Genomic DNA, 24,644 nt, shown 5'->3' with positions numbered 1-24,644 from the left:
AGGAGATTCACCTCTTGAGCTGTGCGGTGTATGGAGGACAGAGGCTGTAGCTAGCTTACCGGAGATTTCGCTTTTGGCTGTTACAGCGTAATAACAAGAGAGATCGTATGAGACTTTAAGTTACGTTTTGAGACCCCTCTGCGCTTTGGAGACCTCTGCTGTACCGTCGCTCGAGGCGCGCTGACGTCGCCGCCCGGCGTGACGTGTGTTCCTGTGACGCGCAGAAATTTTAAACTCTCGTCCTTCTCAGTGATGGCGGCTTCGTTTCGCTCTCTCCCCGCAAGCAGTAACAACAAATGGTACTTCACCCGGCAGCAGATCGACAACAGCCCATCTCGGCGAGCTGGACTTGATCCCGACAAGGAGCTCTCATACAGACAACAGGCGGCGAACCTCCTCCAGGACATGGGACAGCGGCTCAATGTGTATCCTTTTGTCGTGAGCTCTTGTTAGCGCTCTAACTTTAGCTTCTCTCCCGAGCCGGCTCGGAGAAGGAGTGTGGCTGGTGTTTGTTAGTTTGTTGTTGTCTTTTGTTCGACGGTTTCACGTTTGTTTTTGTCTTCCACTTCTGTTTAACGCTGTGGAATTTGGTTTTACAAGGTGTACGTGAGCTTACAAGCGTTACGCGATAGCGGCGTAGTGGGCTAACCCTTGGGCCGCAGAGGCCTGTGTAGTCGGCGGCCTCCAGGACGTTAGCATGTTAGCGTTAGCTTCACCACTGGTAAATATCAACGAATAAACGCAAATTAGAAGGACAATGGGCCACGTTTAGACATATAGTAATGTAGAATGTTTCAGAAAAAGTGTTTTAGATGTGTTAGTTTTAGAAAACATCGCTTTGTGTGTTATCAAGAGTCTTATCCCAGCTAGCCGGTGGCTAAAGTGTTGTTTAACTTTGTTATTCTGTGGCTGCTACGATAACAGGCTTATCAACATTAACTTTTATACTTAATTAGCAATATTAAACCTATAGTTGTCCTTATAACTATTTTATAATTATTTTATTTCACACGTATACCGACGATTCCAGCCCATTTTCAAAGTATGCAGTCATTACAGATGTTATGTAATTTGCTCCCACTGTTTACCTTTTTTCCTTAACTGCCATGTATCAGCTCTCAACTTACAATTAATACAGCCATTGTGTACATGCATCGCTTCTACATGATCCAGTCCTTCACCAGATTTCACAGAAATGTAAGTAATGCTTTTCTTGCTTGAATCATGGAAATGATTGTACTTAATGTGAATCATCTTTTTAAATCTCCACTGACCCTTTCCAGGTCATCGCACCCGCTGCTCTGTTCCTGGCAGCAAAGGTAGAGGAGCAGCCTCGAAAGCTGGAGCATGTCATCAAGGTGGCCCATGCCTGCCTCAATCCCCAGGACCCTTCACCAGATATTCGCAGTGATGTAAGTATTGTACTGCAATTGTCCGAGGGAGGTTTTTTTTGAAGCAGAAAAAAAATTCTTACAATAAGGCAAATGGCAATCTTCTTGCATGTAATCTGAGAACATTTACTCTGTCACGTATTTGTTCTGAGCTGTTAAGGCTGCTTGATTACATGGGTTGAGAGAGTAAAAGGCAAAATACATCTTAGCCTGTGTAGGTTTTGAGTCATGCAGGCAATGTGATGTCTAGCAGTTGTAAAACTCGAGCATCTGTACTTGCTATGTAGCTTTCACTTTTCATCACTTATATCTGAGGCTTCTTCAACAAACATGTATGCCAGAAAGCCTTTCAGACAAATGGTCAGAAATTCTCGGCCACATAACGTGTACAGTTGCTCTTGTTTTTCAACAATTGGCGGCCTCCCAGTGAGTAACGTGCCTGTCCTCTCAACCTCAGGCCTACCTGCAACAAGCCCAAGACCTGGTCATTCTTGAGAGCATAATTCTCCAGACCTTGGGTAAGTTTGGAAGGAAGAACTGGGTCCCTTGAATTCCCCCCCCAGAGAACAAGAATAGTTAACATGTTTTATTTCAATTCACAGTTTGCAGTAAGCAGCACTGGAAGTGATATTTATGCTTCAAAACTGAATCACCCACTTTTACATTTCCTGTTTCAGCTTTTTCATTTTTATCAGCCCTAACTTTTGACATTTTACCTTTTTCACCTATGTGTTTTTAAGACATTTAAAGAGGGAGCCTCAAAACAACTTTTTTCCCCTTCTTACATGCCATTAATTTTTTTTTCATATTCAGGTGTTGACATTTTCATGTTGTCCAGGATGTTTTCCCATGAAAAGTGACACTCCACTCAACTCTGACTCCCCACCACTTGATTTTTAACACAATGCAAATTTTCTGGTTTTCAGCGGCTTTGTTAATGTTATCTTTGCCAGTGGGAAGTGGATTTGTATTCCATATGGATTATAAGTATACATTGATTTTGCATTTCTTTTATTAATGTCTACCTACATTTTCTTCTCTTTCTATTACAGCTTTTGAAATCACCATCGATCATCCTCATACACATGTTGTCAAATGCACTCAGCTTGTCAGGGGTGAGCATCATTTTTATGGTTTTGCTCAATTTTATCTTCAAGTTTTTGCTGTGTCTATAAATTTTTTTTCTCTTTGTTCTGCTGTTGTTCCAGCAAGCAAGGATTTGGCCCAAACATCATACTTTATGGCCACCAACAGGTATGCTCAGAGTTCACCCATAGTTCTCTCTCTCTCTCTCTCTCTCTCTCTCTCTCTCTCTCTCTCTCTCTCTCTCTCTCTCTCAAACATGCACACACACACACACACACAGGGTTGTGTCTTTCTTATGTGAATGCTAGGTATTCACCAAAGTTTGTGTGTGGTTTGTTAAAGCTCAATACACTGATTTTCTGTTTTCTCTTTCTCTGTTTGCTTTTTTTCTTGGACGTATCATGCCATATAGCCTGCACTTGACAACGTTCTGCCTGCAGTATAGTCCGCCTGTTGTAGCCTGTGTGTGCATCCACCTCGCCTGCAAATGGTCCAACTGGGAGATCCCCGTGTCTACAGATGGCAAACACTGGTGGGAGTATGTTGACCCTACAGTTACCCTCGAGCTGCTGGACGGTATGTGCAATAAATGCTCTTTAAGAAAAAAATGTTTAGATAATAAAAGGGCTGATTTGACTTGTTTGTTTTTTTTTCCTCCTCTTCCAGAACTTACACACGAGTTCCTGCAAATCCTGGAGAAAACACCCAGCCGACTGAAGCGAATTCGCAACTGGAAGGTACAACGCAAATTTAACTTCTCCTTTTTGCTATTAAAAATTCCCGATTCAATGTGGACATTGACTTAATTTTTTCTTCTTCCAGGCTGGCGGACAGACACCAAAAGCCAAGCCAAAAGTCCAGGAGGAGGGTGACCAGAGGGACACCATGATCAGCATGATTTCCATGGCTTCATCAGAGAGTACTGTGGCAGGCCTGATGAGCCTCTCTGCTCCACCTTCTGCCTCCTCTTCCTCATCAGTGGGCGACAAGGACACAAATGCTTCTGGCAGTGCTCAGACTTGGAGTGGTAAAGGTCAAGGTGGATCTGAGCAGCAGTCACAGCAACCACAGCAGCAGCCTAACCATGAGGTCCACGCCCCAGCTAAGGTGTCGCTGAGTGAGTACCGTGCCAAGAATGCTGACGTCCTGGCTGCCCAAAAGAGAAAGTTGGAGAACATGGAGGCCAGCGTAAAGAGAGATTATGCCAATGCAGCTCAGGCCCTCATTGGCCAGCAACAGAGGAAGGAGAAGCAGCAGCATCACCATCATCCACCCAGCGCTTCCTCTGACATGTCCAACCCATCACCCATTATTCTTAAAATCCCCTTGGAGAAGGAGAGGCATGACTCTCTAAAAATGCGCTTCCCAGTTGCTGGAGGATCAGGAGGAAGCAGTGGACACAGCAGCAGTGGTCGAGGCCAGGATCCAGACATCAAAGTCAAAATCCGAGTGCCTGACAAGCAGAGGGGGACTTCAGGAGAGGATGGCAAAAGCAGGGACAAGCACAGGGAGCGTTCTAACCACCACCACCATTATCATCACTCTCACCACCACCATTCCTCTTCCAGTAGTGCCTCACTTTCTTCTTCACACAAACATTCATCTAGTTCCAGCGGCACGCTGGGAAGCAGCAAAAAAGTACCAAGTGACTCCTCTAGAACAAGCTCCTCATCCTCGTCCTCATCCTCGTCTGCCTCACGCAAGAGGACACACTCCCAGGATCCTTCAGCAGGATCTCACCCACCCTCCAAAGTGAGCAAGTCTAGGAATCCCTACCAGTTACCTCCCCTGTCTTCCTCCTCTGGACAAATTTTGGGGCACGGTTCTGACATTCTTCCATCTCTGGGACTCCCCCACCACCAAGGAAGCTATTCGCATTCCAAAAGCGACAAAACTGACACTAATGGTCACAGTTCAGCTGGCGGAGCCCAGTCCAACGAGTACCAGGACACTTTTGAGATGCTAAACTCACTGCTGAGTGCACAGGGTGTGCAGCCGTCCCAGCAGTCTATGTTTGACTACAGATCTCAGTATGGTGATTATCGGTACTCGAGCAGCTCCAGAGGAAACAACCCTAGGCCCCCTCCCCTGCCCACGGAGCCGCCTCCCCCACTGCCGCCTTTGCCCAAATAAGTTTCTAATCAGGAAACCACATTATGTACATTTTACTTGACATCTTGATCATCTTGTTACATAAAGTGTTGTATGATATTTTCCAGCCACCCAACATTTTATAGTCTTCAGTGTGACAGCAGAGAAATGTACTGGGGGTAACAAAGGATTTTATGGCGTACTCGTGGGGCAATAATGGGACTTGCAAAATGTGAGACAAGAAGAATCATGGGAAAGTGTAGATAGTGTTTTGTTTTTTCTTTTTGAAAAATTCAAATGATATGTGACAAGAAGACGGGAATTAGAGGATGTCAATTTGTTTGGAAAAATTTCCATGACATACCTGGTTGGTCTTCTTACTGATTCTTTTTATAATGTTTTTATAGGGTGTTATTTATTGATCAAATGATTTTAAAAAAGAAAAAAGGTCCCCTTTTTCTACCTTTTTTTAGGGTTAAACCTCTGTTCTTTTGGAACAGATGGTCATTTCTTTAAGACTGTACAGCCTAGTTAGAGTGCATGTCTCCAAAGCCATCTTTTCGATATATTTTTTACTTTATTTTATTTTTCCCATTTTTATTTTTTCTGTGAGCCATAAAAATGGCTTCATCCCTCATGTATATGTTATATTTGCTGTGCTATTTGGTGATTTGAGGAAAAAATGTAAAAAAAAATGTTTAAAACAAACATTGGAACCTTTATATTTGCAAATTTGCAAAAAAAAAAAAGGATGTAAATTAGGAAAAGCTTGTACTTTTCACTTTAAGTTTTTAAGTCTTGCAGTCATTGTTTTAAATGGTTGTAAAATATTCATATTTGGTTCTTGAATGGATACACTAAGTTCATAGCAAGAACATTCATCTGTTCACAAACGGTTGAAACATCTGTGCGCTTTGGTCACAATGAAGGAAATTCAACAAAAAGAGCATCTATCTAGACTATTTCTCTTTCCTTATTGTTTTTCCTCAGGAGTTCATTTTTTTGGGGTGATCACGGGTAAATGCAAAGACAAAGAAATAAGCATCATATATGGAAATGTATAATTTTCAGAAGACAAGAAATTATGTCAGGAAAAACTTTTTCCCAGATTTGCTAGACCCTAATAAGCACAGTATACAGAGTTTTAACACAGTATAAAAGTTAATAGCTCATCTGTTTTTATCTAATTGTGGGGATGTTTTAAAAGTGTAAACCCTAGTGTAGCTGTCACTTCACTCTGGTCTGATTTAATCATGTTAAACTTGTCTTTCGAGTGCATTCCTCTAAACTAAATTGGTGGATATTTAACTTTGGTTTGTTTTATTATCTGCCCACATGCCATCATTCATCATAAAAACATGTTTGCATGTTTTCTGTGGTTGTACAGAATCATATGTGACCAGCAGGTTATTTATATACCTCCACTTCTTGAGCATGAAGGCCAATACCCAGATTTTGTTGGCAAGATAAGCAGGTTATTGCCTATTCATAAAACTTAATTGTTTAGGATTAGTGCTCTTATTTTACAGTAATGTAGCACAGCAAATCAGCCGTCCAGCTGTATATTTTACCCCCTTCATATATTTGAAAATGTGCTTGAAAAGAGAAGCTTCTTGCTCATGCAGCAGAGTTTTTATTATTCTTGGTTGTAACAGGGAAACAGTAAATGCACTGAATATTTATCTCAGTAGGTTTGCCTACAATGCAATTGACAAAGTGTTACGTGTATAATGGTTAGACTAATAGATTTTCTGGTGTGAAATTGCCACTGTTTTTGAAACATTTTGTTTAATCTGGGCAAAGCTTCCATTTTAAGTATTACCATTTTGTTGTGAACAAGCCACAAAAAGGACACATTTCATATTAAAACCCATATGTAAGAAAAAACGGACGACACTCATGCAACCTAACAATGCAAAAATCATATAGCTACAATAAATTTCATGTGTTTTCATGTCTTGGTGTTTTCAGTGACACTCAGGTCTGAAAAAGAAAAAGTTTTGAGATTTTTTTTTCCCGTTTAAAATATGTGAACACTGTTCTTTTTTTTGATATAATGTGGTTGCTTTATTCTCAAAGTCAATAAAAAATATTTTAAGAAAGTGCTGCTTTTGGCTCATCAATAACATTGCATTTTATAGGTGAATCAATCTATGCCAGGGGTGTCAAATGCGGTCTAGGAGCTTGATCTGCCCTGAAAGAAGATCCAGTTTTACCCATTATATTTTGCAAAAAAAATATGTTTGAGGGGTAATACAAGCATTGTAGAGCAACTGATGGAATTGCACTTACTCTACTTGATATATCATCATTTGTAAATGCATGGTGTGTCAAAGTTTTACATTTGAATGTTTTCAAAATATACTGTTTTTTTCTTCTATTTTTAAAAGATAGGGGGTATTATCCAGTGGTATTGTAAGTGTAGCCCTCTTGAGGTCAAGTTGTGTTCTAAAGAGTTCGAGGCCCTGGTCTATGATAAAAGTGTAAATACATTGGGTGGATGCCACTTTGAATGGCAACTGGATTGGCCAATGGGCTACCTCACTCCGGCGCTCTGGCTAATCGGATCTCTAGGTGGGCGGGGTTACTTATTGTAAGCGGCGGCTGTGGCAGTTAACAGGGAATGCAGGAAAATCGACGTAACAGTGTTCTTCGGGAGCTCACGCTAGCTCGGATGTCCGAGACAAAGGTAGGGGGCCGCAAATAGAAATTAGCGATATGTTCATATTCTGGCATACAATCACGTTGGCGTTATGGAGGGATACGGCAATTTTGTGGCACCGACTTGCTATCTTCGCTGCAAAATGAGAAAATTAGCATTTAGCTGCCGTTAGCAGCGATTGATCAAAGATGGCGACTGCCGTCTTAACTGTTAAAGTGACGCAGTAAGGAGAGGCGGGCTGAAGCTCGGTGTGGCGCCCGGTTAGAGTTTATCCATTAACGCAGAGAGGAGTTTGTCTCCTCGATTTATATTTGAATTTAAAAAAAAAAATGCCATTCTCTCTTACATTAATGCGGCCTTTATTACTCTTTGTTACTTATTACAATTGCCTTTAGGTTGTATGCGTAACATTTATAAGCTTTTACTGATGTTAATAACGACCATCTGACATCGCCCGTCAGTAAACCAATAACATGAAAACATTGTTTTAGTTTTATACAGCTTTATTTAGATTTAAGTACTCATAGTGATTTGGTCAATGACACCTTATGTGCATATTTTCAATATGCTTTTTTTTTCTATTTTGGTTATATTTGGGATCAAAAGGCGAAAAACCACGAGTATCTATCCTGCCCATTTAAGTACAGTGTAATTGTTCAGAAAACCATTTTAAACCTTTCTGACACGGTATGTTATCCTGCTGGAAGCCGCCATCAGAAGATGAGTGTTCTGGTCATAAAGGGTTGAACATTGTCAGAATCGGGTATGCTGTGGGATTTTAACAAAGTGTGGGTAGAACGACCATTACACCGACACCACCAGCCTGAACTGGTCATACAACATAGGATGGAGCTTCATGTTGTTTACATCAGATCCTGGCCTTTCAGTATATATTAAATTGACCAGACATTGCTTTTCCAATCCTTTCCTGCTCGCTTTAGCTTACAGGAGTATCATCGTCCAGTCTTCTGCTACTATAGCCCATCTGGTTTAAGATTTGACGTGCTGTGGTCTTCTGCATACCTTGATTAAACAAGCGGTTATCTGAGTTTCTGTTGCCTTCCTATCGGCTCAGTGCAGTCTAGCCTCTTCTAATTTCTTTCTATTGACATGTTGCTGCTCACTAGACGTTTTCTCTTTTTCATACTGTTCTCTATAAACCCTAGAGTTGGATCTGTGTGACCCATCTTTGATCTCTAGATCAGCAGTTTCTGAAATACCAGCCTGTTGGTCACCAAAGTTAGTAGTTTGAATAAAAATACATTAAAGAAGCCAACATTATTCCAACATTCAAACAAATGTTTTTATAGGAATTCTTGCTGTTATTCATGCATGCAGCCATACAAACATTTGGTGTGAACAGGAAAAATGTATTATTATTATTATTATTTTTTGTTATTACATTTAATGCAGGCTTGAAATGAACAGGATACGGATTCATGTTTTGCCCTCAAGTCGGAACCGGGTGACCCAGACACCCCGACCTCAGGAGCCACAGGCCTGCTCCTTCACCCAGCGGCCCTGCTCTCAGCCACGACTTGAAGGCTTGGAATTCTGCATCAAACACATCTTGGAGGACAAGAATGCGCCTTACAAACAGTGCAGCTACGTCTCTGCCAAGAACGGGAAGCGGTGTCCCAATGCCGCACCAAAGGCAGAGAGGAAAGACGGGTGGGTGGAAGGTCTAAATCAGCCATTAACAATCGATAAAAACAAATTAAATCTCATCATTATCTGCTGTGAATCTCATTAATGGGAACTTAATCCCAAGAGAAGGGGGAATGTAAATAAACTCATCAGTACCATGCAGCCTCCTAATTTCAATTTGAATGTCTGTTCTGTAGAGTGACCTTCTGTGCGGAGCACGCTCGCAGGAATGCCATGGCTCTTCGAGCTCAAATGAGAAAGGCGTCTTCTGGTCCGTCACCGGAGGCCCTGCTGTCTCAACTTAGTGGGTACAGCCGAGCAGAGTCACACAGCCTTGATGGAGGACGCTCTGAAGCCAGCCGCATTCTAGGTAATGGCCACTTTTTGACTTGGAAATAGTAATTTGGGTGCATGTGGGTTAAGCTGATGTAGTTGTACAGACTGTTTGTTGTTTTATTAGTTTTATTTGTTGGGTTATTTGGTACACTTGTGAAAAGATTAAAAAGTTTATAGCTTTCATTCATTAGTTGTAGAGCAGGGCAATATGACCAAAAATATTTATCACGATATACATTTGAAAATTTGCGATAACGATATAACTGACGATATAATTGACACTAGACAAAATACTTTACAACGCCACAACTTTATTAGTGCAAAAAAACCACATAACATCAATGTATTTTCACTTAAACAAGCAGCTGTTTTTTATCTGCATTAAAGTTATATAAAAATTTAACAGTGCAAATGCAAATTCCTTGCTGACAGTTTAACCAAAAGGTATTTCCAGTGGAAACTGAGCAACATATCCTCAGCATAACCAATATCCACAAAAGTTAAAAAGAGGTTATACACACACAATACGGTAATATTATGTTGAAGCACCGTACGTATCACTCCGCGAGGCTCCTGCTTTCGATAGCCGTAATGCTCCGACAATCCATCAAGCGGTGCGGCTTCCTAGCCTAGCAAAGTCATACTAAAACATTTGACAGATTTCCAAGCGCCGTGTACATAAAATCGTTTCGAGGTCAACCCGAATTCATACATAAGGCACACGGGATTGTAAGGGCACTGTTGATTTTCAGAAAAGTCAAAGGATTGATTTTAAGTGTGCCGTATTTTCCAAAAAACACGGTAATAACGACGGCCCGCTAGCATGCTCTACCAAAAGTCAGATAAAAATACCACTTCCCTCTTCCTAGATGAGGACAGTCTGAGTGAGGAAGAGCAGGGGCCGTTGGTATTGGACCAGACGTGGAGAGGAGATCCGGACAGCGAGGCTGACAGCATCGATAGTGATCACGAGGATCCTCTGAAGTAAGCTCTTAAGATTTTCTTCTCAACCCACATTGTGTAGTTATGTAGTTTGAATAAGAATCTGTAGTTCAAGATAGAAGGCTTAGGCCATGTCCAGACTTGAAAATGCATCTTTTTTCCCCCCCTTTTGGCCTTCCGTCCACACTGAGACGGCGTTTTTGGTTTGAAAACACTCTCCAAAGTGGATAAGTTTGAAAACGCTGCATGTGCCTCGCTGTGTGGACAGCGAAAAAGGAAGATTTCGAAAACAAGGATGCATTTTAGTCATATGATGCAGTCACGTGACCAGTTCAACTAAGATGGCGGACGACATTGTGCAGCAGTTGTTTTGTTAGCTCTCAATTTTCACAGCCCTATTAAAGATTAATATCAGTCTGTACATGCTCCAGATAAAACTCGACACCTTTCCTCAACATTTTGCTGCGACCTTTCAAAGAGCCGGAAAATAAATAAATGGCAGACGGAAGTGAAGCAGTTCAATCGTCTTACCGTATTTTCACGACTATAAGGCGCACATAAGTCTTAGATTTTTTTTACATTCTTTTTGCTAAAAACGTTGACAGAAAATTTTAAAAAGGTAAGTAGTTAATATGCAAACCTACAAAGGCTCGAATCGTGTTTATTGACAAGCTGTTAGTGATGACTCTGACTTAATAACTTAATACCTCTGACTTAATACCTGAGCTCATCATCCAGTGGCACAACATAATGTTGTATGTTGATTTAAGAATTACTTATCTTAGTCTTAAATTGTTAGATACTGAGTAGTTTATTGTTTTGAAACTCAATGGACGTTAGATTTTCAATGCTATGTGTTGGCAGACATGCAGGAGTGTACACTGCAGAAGAAGTGGCGCTAATCACTCGAGAAAAACTTATCAGACTCCAGTCCCTCTATATTGATCAGTTCAAACGCCTGCAGCACCTGCTGAAAGAGAAGAAGCGCAGATACCTGCACAACCGCAAAATGGAGCATGAAGCTATAGGTAATCATAGGACAAATTTATGCTTTTACTGCTCACTCCTCTTAATTCTGAGTGACACAAACCTTTTAATGTTGATTACAGGTACCAGCCTCCTGACAGGGCCTGAAGGTCTTTCCATGAAGGAGAGGGAGAACCTGAAGAAGCTTAAAGCTCTGCGTCGATACCGCCGCCGGTACGGGGTGGAGGCCCTGCTGCACCGGCAGCTGAGGGAAAGGAGGCAGGCTGTGACAGAAGGAGGCCCTCAGGTGCTAACTTGAATTGATACTGAGTTTAAAGAAATCTGTACATTTTCTTTACTTATATTCTCTGGCAGTCGTGTCATAGAGGGATAATTAAAAAAACGTCAACTGTTTATGATTACGTTTCACTTCATTATCTAATGTTTGTTTGTTATTTCGGTTGTAGCCACACACAAGAACAGTGAGTGAAAAATGCATCTCCTTCATGGAGGGAACCCGATGTACCAATCCCTGCCTGCCTATGGCCCGACACTGTGTCTCACGTATCCTCTGATGGCTTTAATAGTGTGACTAAATAATCACTGAATGAAAGATGATGGGTGGAATACTCATCATAGTATCACGTATGATATGAATTTTTCAAAACCAGCTTAACAGCGGTGAACAGACTGTCCTCTATTGCCAATTGGTGGGTTTAAATGTAAAATATATACTGTATTGAGAGGGGGACTGTACCAACTGTACACATTTTCCACTCACAATGAATCAAATGACCAATGTACATTAATATAAGATCATGTTAAATGATGCACAGCCAAATTTAACAGGGCAAACATTGTAACACACAATTTTATATGATTTGTGAAATAAGCTATTGCTATTGTTGTTATACTAGTAACTACTCAGATACAAAATTTAATGCCAAAGGGCATATTGGGTGATGCTAGCTAGTGTAATATTCTCTTAACAGCTGGGAGCGGCTTTGTGGCTTCATTCAAGAATGGTTACCAGAGATAAAGAGTTGAGTGCAGAGATGCTCCACAGTGAAAAGAGGAGCTGTGTTTGAAGACGTGTCATGAAATGAGACTCTCTTTGCTTAATTTCCGCTCGTATTGCTTCTGTGCTGGACATTAACACTAGGCTGATCTCATTCAGCTCCTCATAATGCACCAGGAAAGGTTTGATGAGACAAAGGTAAGCTGTTAGCTAACAGGTGTTAGCTTTGACTAAGTTTGAATGGAGTGTGTTTTAAAGCTCTGTTCTGTTGAATGAATGAGCCAGATGTAGACTGATCTGCTCTCTGCTGATTTCTACACTCTTCAGTTACGTTTCTCATTTCCGCCCTCCTCCCCTTGGCCCCAATCAAGACCAGCAGCTTGTAGTAGCTGTTCGTTTCAACGGGAGCCTAGATAAACAGCTTCCTGTGGTCTGTTGATTTGTTTCCCAGAAAACAAAGGAGCTAATCAATTCAGTTGGAAGGAACAAAATCTTTCTTAACCTACTTTGACTAGCGTAACGTTTCATGTTTTTCAGTCTTGCATTTTAGTTCTCACAGTGTGAGAATAACAATTTTTCCTTTATTGAATATTAAGAATTTTGTTCTTTCAATAGCCAGTTTAGTTTGATTGAACCCAGACATGAGAATTTTATCATTAACATGCTCTACAAAACCATAAAGGCATCACTTTAATGCAACAAGGACGTTTATCAGGCTTTCTAAATATTTCTAAGATATTTCTTGTTTGTTTGTTTTTTAATCAGGCACAAGATTTGAGAAATCCAGATGAATACAAACCATGATTTTTGAAGGCAGTTGTCTCACTGTCATATACTTACAATGAAATGGTGTTAGAGAATGAAAATGGGCCGACTGTAGGTGCTGGATGCTGATGGGTGACATTTGAAAGCCAATTAGAAATCGGTGCAAGCGTTGGACAACAGAGGGCCTCCAGAGAAGCATCAGTGCAGCTTGCCATTAATTCTCTGCAACTCTTACCCTTTAATTAGTTTTTTGGTATTCTCTCTCTTTTCTTATCTTTTTTTTTTTTTTTTTCTTTTTGATAATCAAATTTTCCTTGACAGCCACATGTTCAGATATCTACCAGGACAGCAACCAGATCCTTTTTAAAATGTGTCCAGGGTTAAAAGATGTTCCATGTGATCGTACTGTGCACATGGGTCAGTCAGACGACCCCCGCTGCCCGCTGCACCTCACCCTGCCTCCGCCCATGTACCAGCCCGAGCAGGAGGCTCCGCCACAGGAGGAGTTCACCCCTATGAGCAAAGACATGTACCTGAGTGCGGCAGAGCTTCAGCCCACAGAAAACCTCCCTCTCGAGTTCAGCGATGTACGTAGAAATGACAGTCACCTACCAACCTCTTCTCTCTAATACACATATCACGTTCCACATAATTCCTCTTGTGAAAGATGAGTATCAGTCTGAATGCGTTTTTCAACAAGCTGTTGTAAAGTTTCCACCACAGCAGGGGATAGTGTACCAAGTCATGCTGCTGTAGTATGTTTTTGGTTTTTTTGTTCTGGAGTAGAGTATTTTTCGGTTTAATGAGGTTGCTGGTCTCCACACTTATTTTAAATGCATTACTGAGCAGAAAAGTACAAACAAGAAAAGCTACAGAAAGTTACAAATTGCAGCAGACGAAAGGCTTTTACTTGAGCAAGTTATTTTTTACAACTGAAGTTACCCAGTTACGTTTTCTTTATCATCTCTGTGTGATGACACCTGTACTCTTCTCTGAGTGCTGACTGATCTTTCAGGGGAATGTTGCAGGGTTTGGTAACACCATAATGGCAAGCGTAAACTGATGTAATTGTGCGACAGTGTCACTGATGACCTGCAAATTGACAAGTGTGATCACTCTAAAAAATTTAAATTTTGGCAAGAGGCAGGGTACATCCTGGACAGGTCACCAGTCTGTCGCAGGGCTACCACAAAACCAAATGGTTGTCTGTATCTATGGGCAATTAAGAATCACCCCACTAACTGCATGTCTTTGGGCTGTGGGAGGAATCCAAAGGGAACACACAAAAACACGGGGAACATGCAAACTCCACACAGACACCTCCCTGGTCTGATATTGGAATTTAACTCAAGACAGAGTGCTAACCACTGTGTCACTGTGCGAGCCCACAAATTATCAATGGGACAATATCTGTTTAATAATTTTTTAAAAAGTTAAAAAAAAAAAAAGCTGAGTAAGTAAGTTGCTTTATGGTAGGAAACATTTTAGGAGTTTTAACCCTTGGAAGAGCCTTAAAAATCCTAACACATTTTACCCTAATGACAAAAAAACTTCACCCCTCCAAAAAATACTGTAAAATTATTACATAGGAATATTTATTCCACTTTAATGACTATTATAAAACTACTTCAGTCTGAAATATGCATTTCAAATATTAATTATATTTAATTATATATTCTGGATTTTAACCCTTTAAAGGAGAGGGAGTCTGGCTCAAGTGGGGCAGAGGTTGCAAGTGGACAGACTGTTGCATGTGTAGCAGGTTACAATGATTCAGTAAAGCAGCATCTTAAATGCTGGTACGGTTTGCCCAATCAGGTTTTTCCTCACTTTGAATGGGCCGTTTGTGGGTTATTACCAACATAGCTGTTTGTCTGCATATAAAGGGACATATAAGCTTCTATGTTATCCTTCTGTTAACAGATCCATTAATATTGATCTCAGGTTGAGTCAAATGAAACAAATGGCTATGAAAGCAAGCTTAAAAAACAAATACACACGGGGGGATTTCTATAAATATACCATCAAAAATGCCTCCAATAGCAATTTTGAGCATCTCTGTTTTGCAGGACCTGGATGTGGAAGGGGACGGTATGCAGGGTCCTCCGTCCCCTCTGCAGTTTGACACAGCCCTGGCCCTGGAGGACCAAACCATCAGAGCCATAGCTGAGGCCCCGATGGACATCCTGACTGGCGAGGACCCAGACCAGGACCTTGACACCTCAGGGCAGGAACTCTCAGAGAGAGATGTGGACGCCATCATGAACAACCAGGTTAACTCTCAATCAGGGGTTTTGTCGTCGTGAATATCTTATTGTGGCAGGTAACATTGATGCACTCAATTCAAACTGTACTGTGTTGAAAACATTTTCAGGTTGATCACAGGAAAAAAGAAAACTCAAAAAAGGTTAGGGTTGATTTTAGTTTATTAATGAATTTATTTTTTTTATTTATTTGTTCTCTATCTCAGACGTACCTTTAGGAGCTTTTATTGAGGATGCAGTCTCCTTTATGAAATTAATCTGTTTTATGTCCATTGTCTTCATATGAGTGAACAGTGTTGAAGAAAAATAAATCATTTTTTGACATTAATTGACATGATTTGACTTAATTTATGAACACCTTTGAACAAATACAAAGGATACAAATAACAAATTACAGGTGTATTCTTTGGCATGTGTTGTGTCATAGCTGTATTTTCTTCAAAAGAGAGAGAGAGAGAAATTCACAAGTCTTAAAAAAATTAAAATATATCCATAAAATCTTGCCTCAGTTAAGAAAAAGGGGGGCTTGGGTGACTGACAGTGAAGAAAGTGAACCTGGCATGTTTTTGTGCCATGCGCTCTGACCGCATGGCACAAAGGACCTAGAAACGGTTACATCATATTTTAAACACAGTGACTGATTAGTTCCCAGAAAATAAAAAATAAACTTCGTATTAACAAACATGCAATAAACAGGCGTATTTGTGACTGCCCCCAAGTGGCTATAGACTGCTACAACATGTACATGTTGGTCTGCAAAGACCTTTAGACCTCTGCTGGTCACATTCAGTCTGTGAAGCTGTGGTTCACAAAGTGGCCCACAGACCATAACATTTACTTTACATACTAAGATGCAGCAGTCCAGGACAACACCAATAGCAAGTTTTCCAGTTTCAGTAGTACCCTTTAACATTTCCTGAGAGCAAATGTATTCACGAATTATAGCTGCCATCTCACTAAAGAATAAACTATATAGAGGCAAAACAATTACAGTCCTTGGAACAGACTCATTACAGGCTTTACCTGCAGCTGGGTTTCTCCTGCTACAAAAAAGGCCTTTGTGCAGTCACTACATGCCTAAGCTCAATTTATCTGCATACGGTGGAGGCAATGAGATTTGTGCATTTTCCATCAACACAAATGCACTTTTAGCTGGACTAAATTAAATCCTCTTAACTAAAACCTTTTTTCTGACACTTAAATTTTAAAACACAAAATTTCAGACCTTACCTCGTGTCAGACTGACTACTCAGTCTGTCATAGACATGTTTGAAAATAAGAGCAGCATTTATAATATTTCCATATGCATCAGGTTAGGAATGTAACAGCCTCTCTGCAGGTTGTCCTGTGCTGCCAGGGAAGTTTGAGTTTTAATTATTCGTTTTTGCTTATTTTATTTGATGTTGTATTTCTTCTCTGCCCCTCAGTCTGTCACTCTAGATTTTGCAATCTGTCATCAAAACTTTGAAAGCTGTGGTGTAAAGAAAATATGAAGTGAGATGTTCAGTGGGGTTAAGAGAATCACTGAACCCTTTGAAAAGAAGCTTTTGTACCGTGCTGTCGGCCCTTTACACAAACAGATGATCTGAACTAGCAGTAAATGTGCTTTATCTTTGTTCTTCCACTCAGGTGGTGTCAGAGGCAGTCGGAGGTGAGGAAGACACGACTGACAATTCGCTCCAAGACATCGACTCTGCTGCAGCCGACGCTCCCAGATGAACCAGCATTTCAAAGAACTGTCACTGCTACTCGTTTATAATACAGCCCACATTAGGTACTAAAGTACTCAGCGGCTCCTACTGAGACTGAAAGCTGGAGTAGGCGACATGTTTTTGGAATCAATGGGCAGAAATTCCATAATAACCTTTCAGCATATTGTACTTCATGTGGGGAACTAGACTCCTGGTTTCATACTAAAGAAAATCCAGCCTGAGATGAGACGTCACCCAGTGTGAGGCCGTTTCAGGTGAGTCGTGTGAAGGTGCAGGGAAAGGTCAGCTGAGAGGGAAGCGTTTGGATCAGAAATGTCAGCTGGACATGTTAGAGGAATGCAGGGAGAAAACTGAAGTTTTAGGTAAAATGTTACACTGTGCAGTTTCAGTTATAAACATCATTGTAATGTGCCTCACTGTTTCTGCTCCTACTGCCTGGTTTGAAATAAAGATGAGGAAATAAATGGGGTTTTAGGTAACTTTGTTTCTGATCGGCATGTTTGCAGCAGAAAACACATTTCCATAAAACTTTAAAGCAACTGGAAACTTTCTCCCATTATTACACTTTAACACATTCTGTTGTTGCATATGCCCTTGTAGCCAGTATTTACGAAAATACTTGATGTAATTTTTATTGTCTGCTAAGGTGGTTTTGTGTTTCAGTTTGAGCGACCAGTCGTTTCATTTTATGCAGGACAGCAAACCTTTTCATCACCCACATTTATCTCCCACATTTTCATTGGTTGTAGTTACAAATAAATAAAAAGTACAGGACATGTGTGCTGATCTGCAAATGCTTCACTGCTTAAATTTATAGTTGATTCCTGCAGAAAAGCAGTTTATAGCTTCAGCTGTTACTGCGCGAGAAAAGGGAACCTTAAATGAATAAAGACAATATATGGTTATTAAACTTGTTTTATGCTTATGATCAACAACAAACCTTTAACAGATGTAGTTTGTGCTTTCACACATTGTTAAGAAACCTTCATCTGGCTTTAGATAACAGGAACCATTGGAAGGATTCTGTAATTTACTCCCTCTGTGAGTACTAAAGATTTGGTGCAGTTTAGTGCATGTTTGTCAAGTGTACATGAGGAAAATTTGGAGCTGAAGTCATTTCGCACCCATATTTGTTTATTCTCCAGCTGTTCTTTTCCTCTGCATCTCCATTCAATCACAGGTAAACGCAGGCTGTATTGTAAAGTGTTCGAGCATGTTTCAGTTCCACATAGACGAGTCCAGATTTGCACTTAAGCCTGAGGTCACCTTCAGAAAAATAGCTGTTTAAGGCCTCTAGTCCAGTTTTAGCTCCATACACTCACCCTCCTTCTTTTTGTCATGCGGTTGTATTATTTCTAGTTTGGGTTAAATTGCCTTGAAGCCTGAGTGCTGTATCAGGTTTTCAGCTGTTTGTGTGTTAACTTTAAAAATGTCACTCTTTCAACCACAAATTATTTTTTGATGGATTTCTTGGTCGTGTCCATATCGGTGGTGCCTGCAGGAGTATTTTAAGGCACGGCAAACCACACATACGGGGCAGATTTTTTTTAAGTATATAGCGAAGTTATGTTTGGCAACGTGGGACAGCCTCCGAAAGAAGGGAAAAAAAGTGGGGCGGGTAATGAAATTTCATACAATGACATCACTTTTCCTCCAACCCAAACACTTAAACGGCGAGGCAGAGGAGGAGAGCGGCCGCTGCTGGGGGAGCAGGACACCGCCGCAAAAATGAGCCCAAGGTAGAGATTTTAAAGAAAAGAAGAAAAAATAGTATAGTTTTATCTTTACCGGACATGGCAACACAGCGGCAGTTTCCATCCAAATGAGGTGAGTTTTTCAAAAACGGAAAAACGCCGTTTCATGTGCTGAAATGCTCGGCTGGCCGATGGGTTCGCAGGAATACCGACACTGATCCGTTTGCATGCGCTTCATTGTTTTAACATCACCGGGCATGTAAAGGTTGCGCCGATTCACAGCTGAAAATGTTGATTTGCTGCTGCGGGCTGCTTCAGCCTTAAACGCTGCGGCGTTTTTCCTGCGTTTTCTTCGTTTGTGGGAGAAACGCAAGGGCGTAACAGCGCGCTTACCCGTGGCGGAGGGGACCCATTTCGGCGCAGGGTTTGGGTTTGAAGGGCCTGTCCCCAAGAAAAGGGGCCAAAAAAGAAGGAAAAACCTGGAGGCTTTCCCAAGCTCAGCTCTGGTTTGGTTCAGCTGCGTTACGCGGGAGCTGAAATACATCCTGTCGCCGTTTGAGCCTCGAAAACCTGAAAAGGGGAACATGGAAAAGGAACTGTCATCCGAGTCCTGTAAGTGCGGCTCGTTTTTCATTTGTCATCTCGCAGCGATGCAGAGAAAAGGCAGTTTATAATGGAAATAAACTGCGCTTCATTAGTGTGGGCTTTGTCAGAGATTCAGGCTGTGAGTGGAGGCTGACGCTGCACAAACCAGAATTTTTAAATCAAGAATAAATCAGCCTCACAATGATGTTCGTGAATGAATTAATGTGTCTGCAGCATGGATGCGAGGAGGGATGAGCCACCCTTTTTTATGTGAAGTTCAGATCATTTTTAAGGAGGAGAGCTGTTGGTTTGATTATTTTACCAGCCGAATTGAGCTCCAGTTCCTCTTAAAATGTGTCTTTCACCGTGCAGACTAGAGGAATTTTAACTTCAGCTGGTCTGCGCTGACCTCCAGTCTGAATTGATATGTGTGCATGTATGAATATGATGAGTTTGGAAAACCACCAGAGTCCCGCTTAACAACAGGATGCGCAATGCCAAGCAGTCAGTCTTTAATATGGAGATATTTTGTGTTCCACAGGTCATTTTATCATTTTTAAACACTTACCCAAAGTTCAGGACTCGCTGTGTCTAATTAAAAAATAATTAAATCATTTCTTTTACACCAGGGGTAAAAAAGACATTTCAGTGATTGTAATCAGCCAACTAATCCTGGCAGATCTGCTTGTCTAGGAGAAGTCTGAAAATGTTTTGAGGAATTAAAAGTGATCATTTTCGGAATAAGTGCATTTAAAACAGGTTAAACATTGCAATAGTTGGTAGTTGTGCTGATAAAATGAAAATGCAACCAAGCAGGTCATAAACTGCAGATATGAAAAGTCACACAGGGGTGGATAACCTTTCTCTAATTAACACATGAAACAAACAGAAATGCCATATTTTCATCAGATCTTCTGACGTTTGATGTTTGCCTGCTGCTTTCTGAATTAAACATGACATTCACAAAGCAGAAGTCGAACCTTCATGAATCTGCATTTGATTTTGCAGATTTGGTGAAAACTTTGTTTTGATCATTTTGTAGGACGGCTGGTCAGGCCTTGTTAGGCTATAGATAACAAGAACGGTGATGCTTTTTGTCTTTGTTTCTTTGTTTGTTTACAACTTTTAAAAAGAAACCTAATCTAGTCATCTGGAAAATATCATTGCCCTTGTTGGCTTTCATAATCCAACTGTCAACAAACTGATTTTCATCAACGTGGCATTAAACCAGTGCAGGGTTTATTTTCATTACAACAGTTTTATTTAGAAAATATTAGAAAATGACGTAAAGCTGGCAACAGTAGCTGTCACTGTCACTCAAGGCTCATTTATAAACTCAGACCATATGTTAAAGCAGGACATAGCTTCCCTGTAATCTATACTACAGTTACAGTAGGGATAACAGTGGTTAGGGACCACGGCACAATCTTGCTGCCTTTGAAATGGTTGCTCCAAAGATGGGGACCAGGTCAGCGGCCCCTCACATTCACCCGCCATCTTAAATAAAGCTCATTTTTTGAATAGAATGGGGACAAGTTTCAGTTGCATGCAGTCTTTTAGTGATAGTACAGCAACTGACTGTGACAAAGCAGCAAAAATCACAAGTGTCTCCATCTGTCGAAATGTTGTCTACAAAGCTTCCAGGTGGCCTCTGTGCAACCAGCTGGTCAGTACAACTTCCTCCCTCTTCACAAGGTTGTTGCCACACTCTAACGGCAACTTGTGGAGTGCCAATGACTGCAGTTCCTGAAATCACAATTTGAAGCTGCCTCTCAAAAATGCTCTCATGTTAAAACCTTATAGAAGAAATAAAGTTGGTCTCTGTGGACAGTTTTTCGCACTTCGTAGCAACACCATGGGCTGAACTGTTTTATAACTTACCTGTATGGATACTGGAGTCTGGGGCGTGGCTCCTTGGAGATGACTGGTGTCTGCTAGGTTTGTGCTCACATACACTGGAGCTCACTGTGATGCAAAACATCCTATAAGTTTGTGATTCGATTTAGGTGAGTGAAATTCTGGTATTTTATCAGTAGTTGGCAGATATGTGAATGCAGCTAATATGAAATCAGTGGATGATGCCCCAGTGGGACACCTGGACTTTATCGGATGTATCGGTGAAGCTTCGAGTTTTGGCTGTCACTGTTTTAGCTTTATGGAACTAGATGTGATACATACCTTGGGGCTACTTTTAGTGCTCTTTTTGGCTATAATGGGAACCATAATTTATAATATGAACATCATGTTGTTCTTTAAGACTAGAATCTAGCGACTAAGACCAGAAAAGTCTTTACTATTGAGATTCGTGGAAACCAAACAGACATGCAGTGATTTCTTGATTTATTTTTGGGATTCTTATTAAGATTTCCTAAAGCCTGATGTGATGTCATTGAATTTTTTCAATCACAAAAGACAAAGTAAAGTACAAACTGGAGAATTTTGGACCTTTTCTCTGCTGGCTATTAAAATATGTTTTCATATTGTTTTTCTCCTGTTTAAGTTCTGATAGTTCAACTCGTCAGTGAAAGCAACAGATTGCATGCATCCATGTCACCCAGCACAACAACAGCTTATCACCATCTGCTGGTTCGTGTTAACAAAGCTGCATTTTACTAACTGTGATACCTTCCACATTTTCTGAATGGGGTGAATTGTTTCTTGTTTGTTTTCACCTTGTGGGGAATTTTATAGGTTATAAAACATGTGCCAGCAATCTTAACAAGTTGTAGGGCCGTTCTGCGATTACACGAGAGTTAAAACATCTTAGAAATTGCTGTGCAGCTATTAAAGAGCCCTCATTGTTGGAGGAAAAACATCAGTTTTAATGATCTGTGCCTGTTGGTTCAAGGCCAGATATACGCTCATGCTGTTTCCTTTGTCTCATCGTTTTCTGAAGAAGGACCAAGCTTTAGGTCAGAAGAAACGAGGACGCAAGCATTGTTTGAACCATGCTGAATTATAGGCTTGCAGAGATGGCTGGAATTCAGGCTGTAAAATATTAAAGTTTCACTGAAGATCTGCAATGAAACGCTCGATGAATCTTTTAGTGTTTGCAGGCTGCTTTTACCTGATTTTTGCTTTGAGAAGAAATGACGTACGTTCGGTTCCTCGTCCAGATTGTCTGCTTTTGTAATGATGTAGTTTGTTGTTTTTGGCAGTTGCAGACAAACACCATATATCATGTAAGAAATCCGCTCTGACCGCATGGCACAAAGGACCTAGAAACGGTTACATCATATTTTAAACACAGTGACTGATTAGTTCCCAGCAAAATTGTTTGAGACAAGGATTTGAGGTCACTCAGTTAAACCTTTTGATACTTTAAAGATGTATTTCTAAGAGCTCTTTGTGAACTTCAGAACATCTGCAGTGCGGTGCTGGGAAATCTTTCATTAATTGAAAGGTTACTTTGACTTGTACATAAACTGTATGTTGCCATGGTGACGTCAACCATTGCTTAGTGAAGCTCCATCTTGAAAGCTTGACTTGAGCATTTTGACTGTCACCATATCGATATTTTTGAAATCGAAAGTGACAAGCAAAGGGTGGAGTGGGACTCCGCGTGCTTATAGGTATTATCATGTCATAACATATAACATCACATTCGAGTCCTTTCTGACTCTAATGGGGAACAGACTTCATGAAATCCATCAGGAAAGTGTTTACTGAGGCCATAGAAGGCATCAGAAGGGCTCATTTTCTCATAGACATGTTTTTGCAAGCAGAACAGTGGCCCCCTGCAGGTCATCACGAGGAATACAGATTTAAAACATCCATCTTTCATGTACAATCTATCAACGTCTACTAGCCATGTACTGTAAGCTTTGGCAAACCAACCACACCTGCAGAAGCTTGCCAAGACCAACAGAAAAGACAGAAACGCCTCGAGGAACACAACAAAGATCCCGAAGCCTCCAAATTCTCTAGATAACAATCGAATCAAGTATCTGCAGGATGAGACAAGCTCAAACCATGAGAGTCATCTGCCAGCGTCGCCATGCCAGGCACCAGAGAAGACTCCCAGAGGTCCCCAGTCCCTCAATGGACCGAGGGCATTACAAGAAAAGGCCTTTTTTTCATATTTGGTACATTTCAATAGAGTCCCTCTCATATGAAAGCACATAGTTGTGATTGACACCTAGTCTTGTTTGAAAAATATTTCCAAAATAAAAGCTTTGGTAATGCTGTATGTGGAAAAGAGTTCACCAACATTTATTAACACTATTAGTTGTCAGTTGCATGCGTTTTATTCATTCACTGGAATAATCAGATCAACATTTCATGGTTGAAGTTGGCGTTCTGATTGGACCTCTACTGTATGTGAGAACAGCATGAACATCTGGATGTCTAAGGAGCGTTTTTTGTGGTTTTGACTACGGGAATAATGTTTGTTTGCAGGTTTTACCTGGTGAAGTTTACACTGGATCACATTTATGTTTGTTTTTCAGAACTTTCTGCCAGCGGTCGTCTTTGACTTTACAGATTTGTAGAGTAGCATCTAATCTCTCTGCACCTTCAAATGTTTAATGGTTTGACATCGAGGTCCATTACTGCCCCCACTGACTGTACAAGCCCATTAACTACTTATAGATGCTGCTAATTACAACAGAAAGCAACAGTCAGTAACCACTTGTTTGCTTTTTTTGTTATTATTATTATTTAATAAATAGTCAAATATTTGAAAAACCACGACCATCCCTACAACACAGTATTAGATTTCTGTAGTTTCAGGTCATCATGGTGTCATCTGAAGCACCATTAGAGAACTCCCAGTATGGATTTTCCCTTTTTTCAGCTTAGGTGCTAAACATAAGTCTCATTATAGTAAGTAAATCTTTAAAAAATCAATAAATATACACATATTTATCATAAAAATGTAACTGCAGGATACATCATGCCTCCTGCTTTCAAGCAAAGTCTATTCTTGCTGCTTTAATCTGAAGATTGCACCATAATTGCCTGCCGATGCCAAAAAGGCCTACTTGCAGGATCACAGGATCTTAAGTACAGATTTAAAGTGAGCTCAGAGAAACTTTAGCAGATGTTTGGGAAAACATCTGCACAACAGTGAGCAAACCACCTCTCTGTTTGTGTGGAAGATGGATTTATATCACACCACAGCAGCGAGGTGTGCAGAGCTGTAAATGTGAAAGTCTACCTTTGCTAACTGGGTGGAATTACTGGCATGTGTTTGTTTGAGTCACGTAACTGGAAGAATTTAAACACGAGGCTGGGAGGATTTCAGAACAAGAAGGCCTGAATGTGTCACATTTGGAACAATATTTGGTGAGGGACATGCAGCGCACCGAGCAGTTCTTCCTGATAAAATGACCTCAGAGCATGAGAGTATTATGGGGCTGCTGTGCGGAGAAATGTGGTTCCACTCTGCGCTCGCAAGATCACATTTACGGTTTGTGTGCCTGTGTTTGAGCTCGATTGAAGTTTTGCGAGCGCTCCATCCCGATGCAACTTTGAGATAGCCGCA

At 40.8% G+C, this 24,644-nt stretch overlaps 2 protein-coding genes and 1 non-coding gene across 4 annotated transcripts; all 3 read left to right on the top strand.

Moving 5' to 3' along the window:
* The first annotated feature begins 246 nt into the window (after nucleotides 1–246).
* Nucleotides 247–5,113, top strand: ccnt1 (cyclin T1). The gene is made up of 9 exons (XM_085344437.1): nucleotides 247–425; nucleotides 1,116–1,197; nucleotides 1,284–1,412; nucleotides 1,849–1,909; nucleotides 2,444–2,506; nucleotides 2,600–2,645; nucleotides 2,890–3,053; nucleotides 3,144–3,214; nucleotides 3,300–5,113. Exons 1-9 carry the CDS (start codon nucleotides 253–255, stop codon nucleotides 4,608–4,610), a joined length of 2,100 nt encoding a protein of 699 aa, XP_085200563.1. The 5' UTR covers nucleotides 247–252; the 3' UTR covers nucleotides 4,611–5,113.
* A 2,072-nt stretch (nucleotides 5,114–7,185) lies between these two features.
* On the top strand, nucleotides 7,186–17,700 carry kansl2 (KAT8 regulatory NSL complex subunit 2). Of its 2 annotated transcripts, none has more exons than XM_085345125.1 (10): nucleotides 7,186–7,257; nucleotides 8,644–8,901; nucleotides 9,075–9,247; nucleotides 10,083–10,197; nucleotides 11,020–11,183; nucleotides 11,265–11,428; nucleotides 11,589–11,685; nucleotides 13,238–13,491; nucleotides 14,974–15,177; nucleotides 16,798–17,700. In XM_085345125.1, the coding sequence occupies exons 2-10, from the start codon at nucleotides 8,651–8,653 to the stop codon at nucleotides 16,885–16,887; spliced, it is 1,512 nt and encodes a 503-aa protein (XP_085201251.1). In that variant the 5' UTR covers nucleotides 7,186–7,257; nucleotides 8,644–8,650; the 3' UTR covers nucleotides 16,888–17,700. The 2 variants fall into 2 exon arrangements, with proteins under 2 accessions (XP_085201251.1, XP_085201252.1); XM_085345126.1 differs by having other exon boundaries at nucleotides 14,974–15,227; nucleotides 16,798–16,859.
* Nucleotides 12,496–12,630, top strand: LOC146611235 (small nucleolar RNA SNORA2/SNORA34 family). Its single transcript, XR_014905045.1, has one exon. It is a non-coding gene; the product is annotated as a small nucleolar RNA SNORA2/SNORA34 family (small nucleolar RNA).
* Nucleotides 17,701–24,644: the final 6,944 nt, after the last annotated feature.

This window comes from Diplotaxodon limnothrissa, linkage group LG20, assembly GCF_057381915.1.
Source record: "Diplotaxodon limnothrissa isolate DT_005_m linkage group LG20, D_limnothrissa_male_GT1.1, whole genome shotgun sequence".
In the NCBI taxonomy this organism is placed as follows: domain Eukaryota; kingdom Metazoa; phylum Chordata; class Actinopteri; order Cichliformes; family Cichlidae; genus Diplotaxodon; species Diplotaxodon limnothrissa.
Note: the sequence above shows the minus strand (reverse complement) of the source record. Positions and strands in the feature narration are given on the sequence as shown.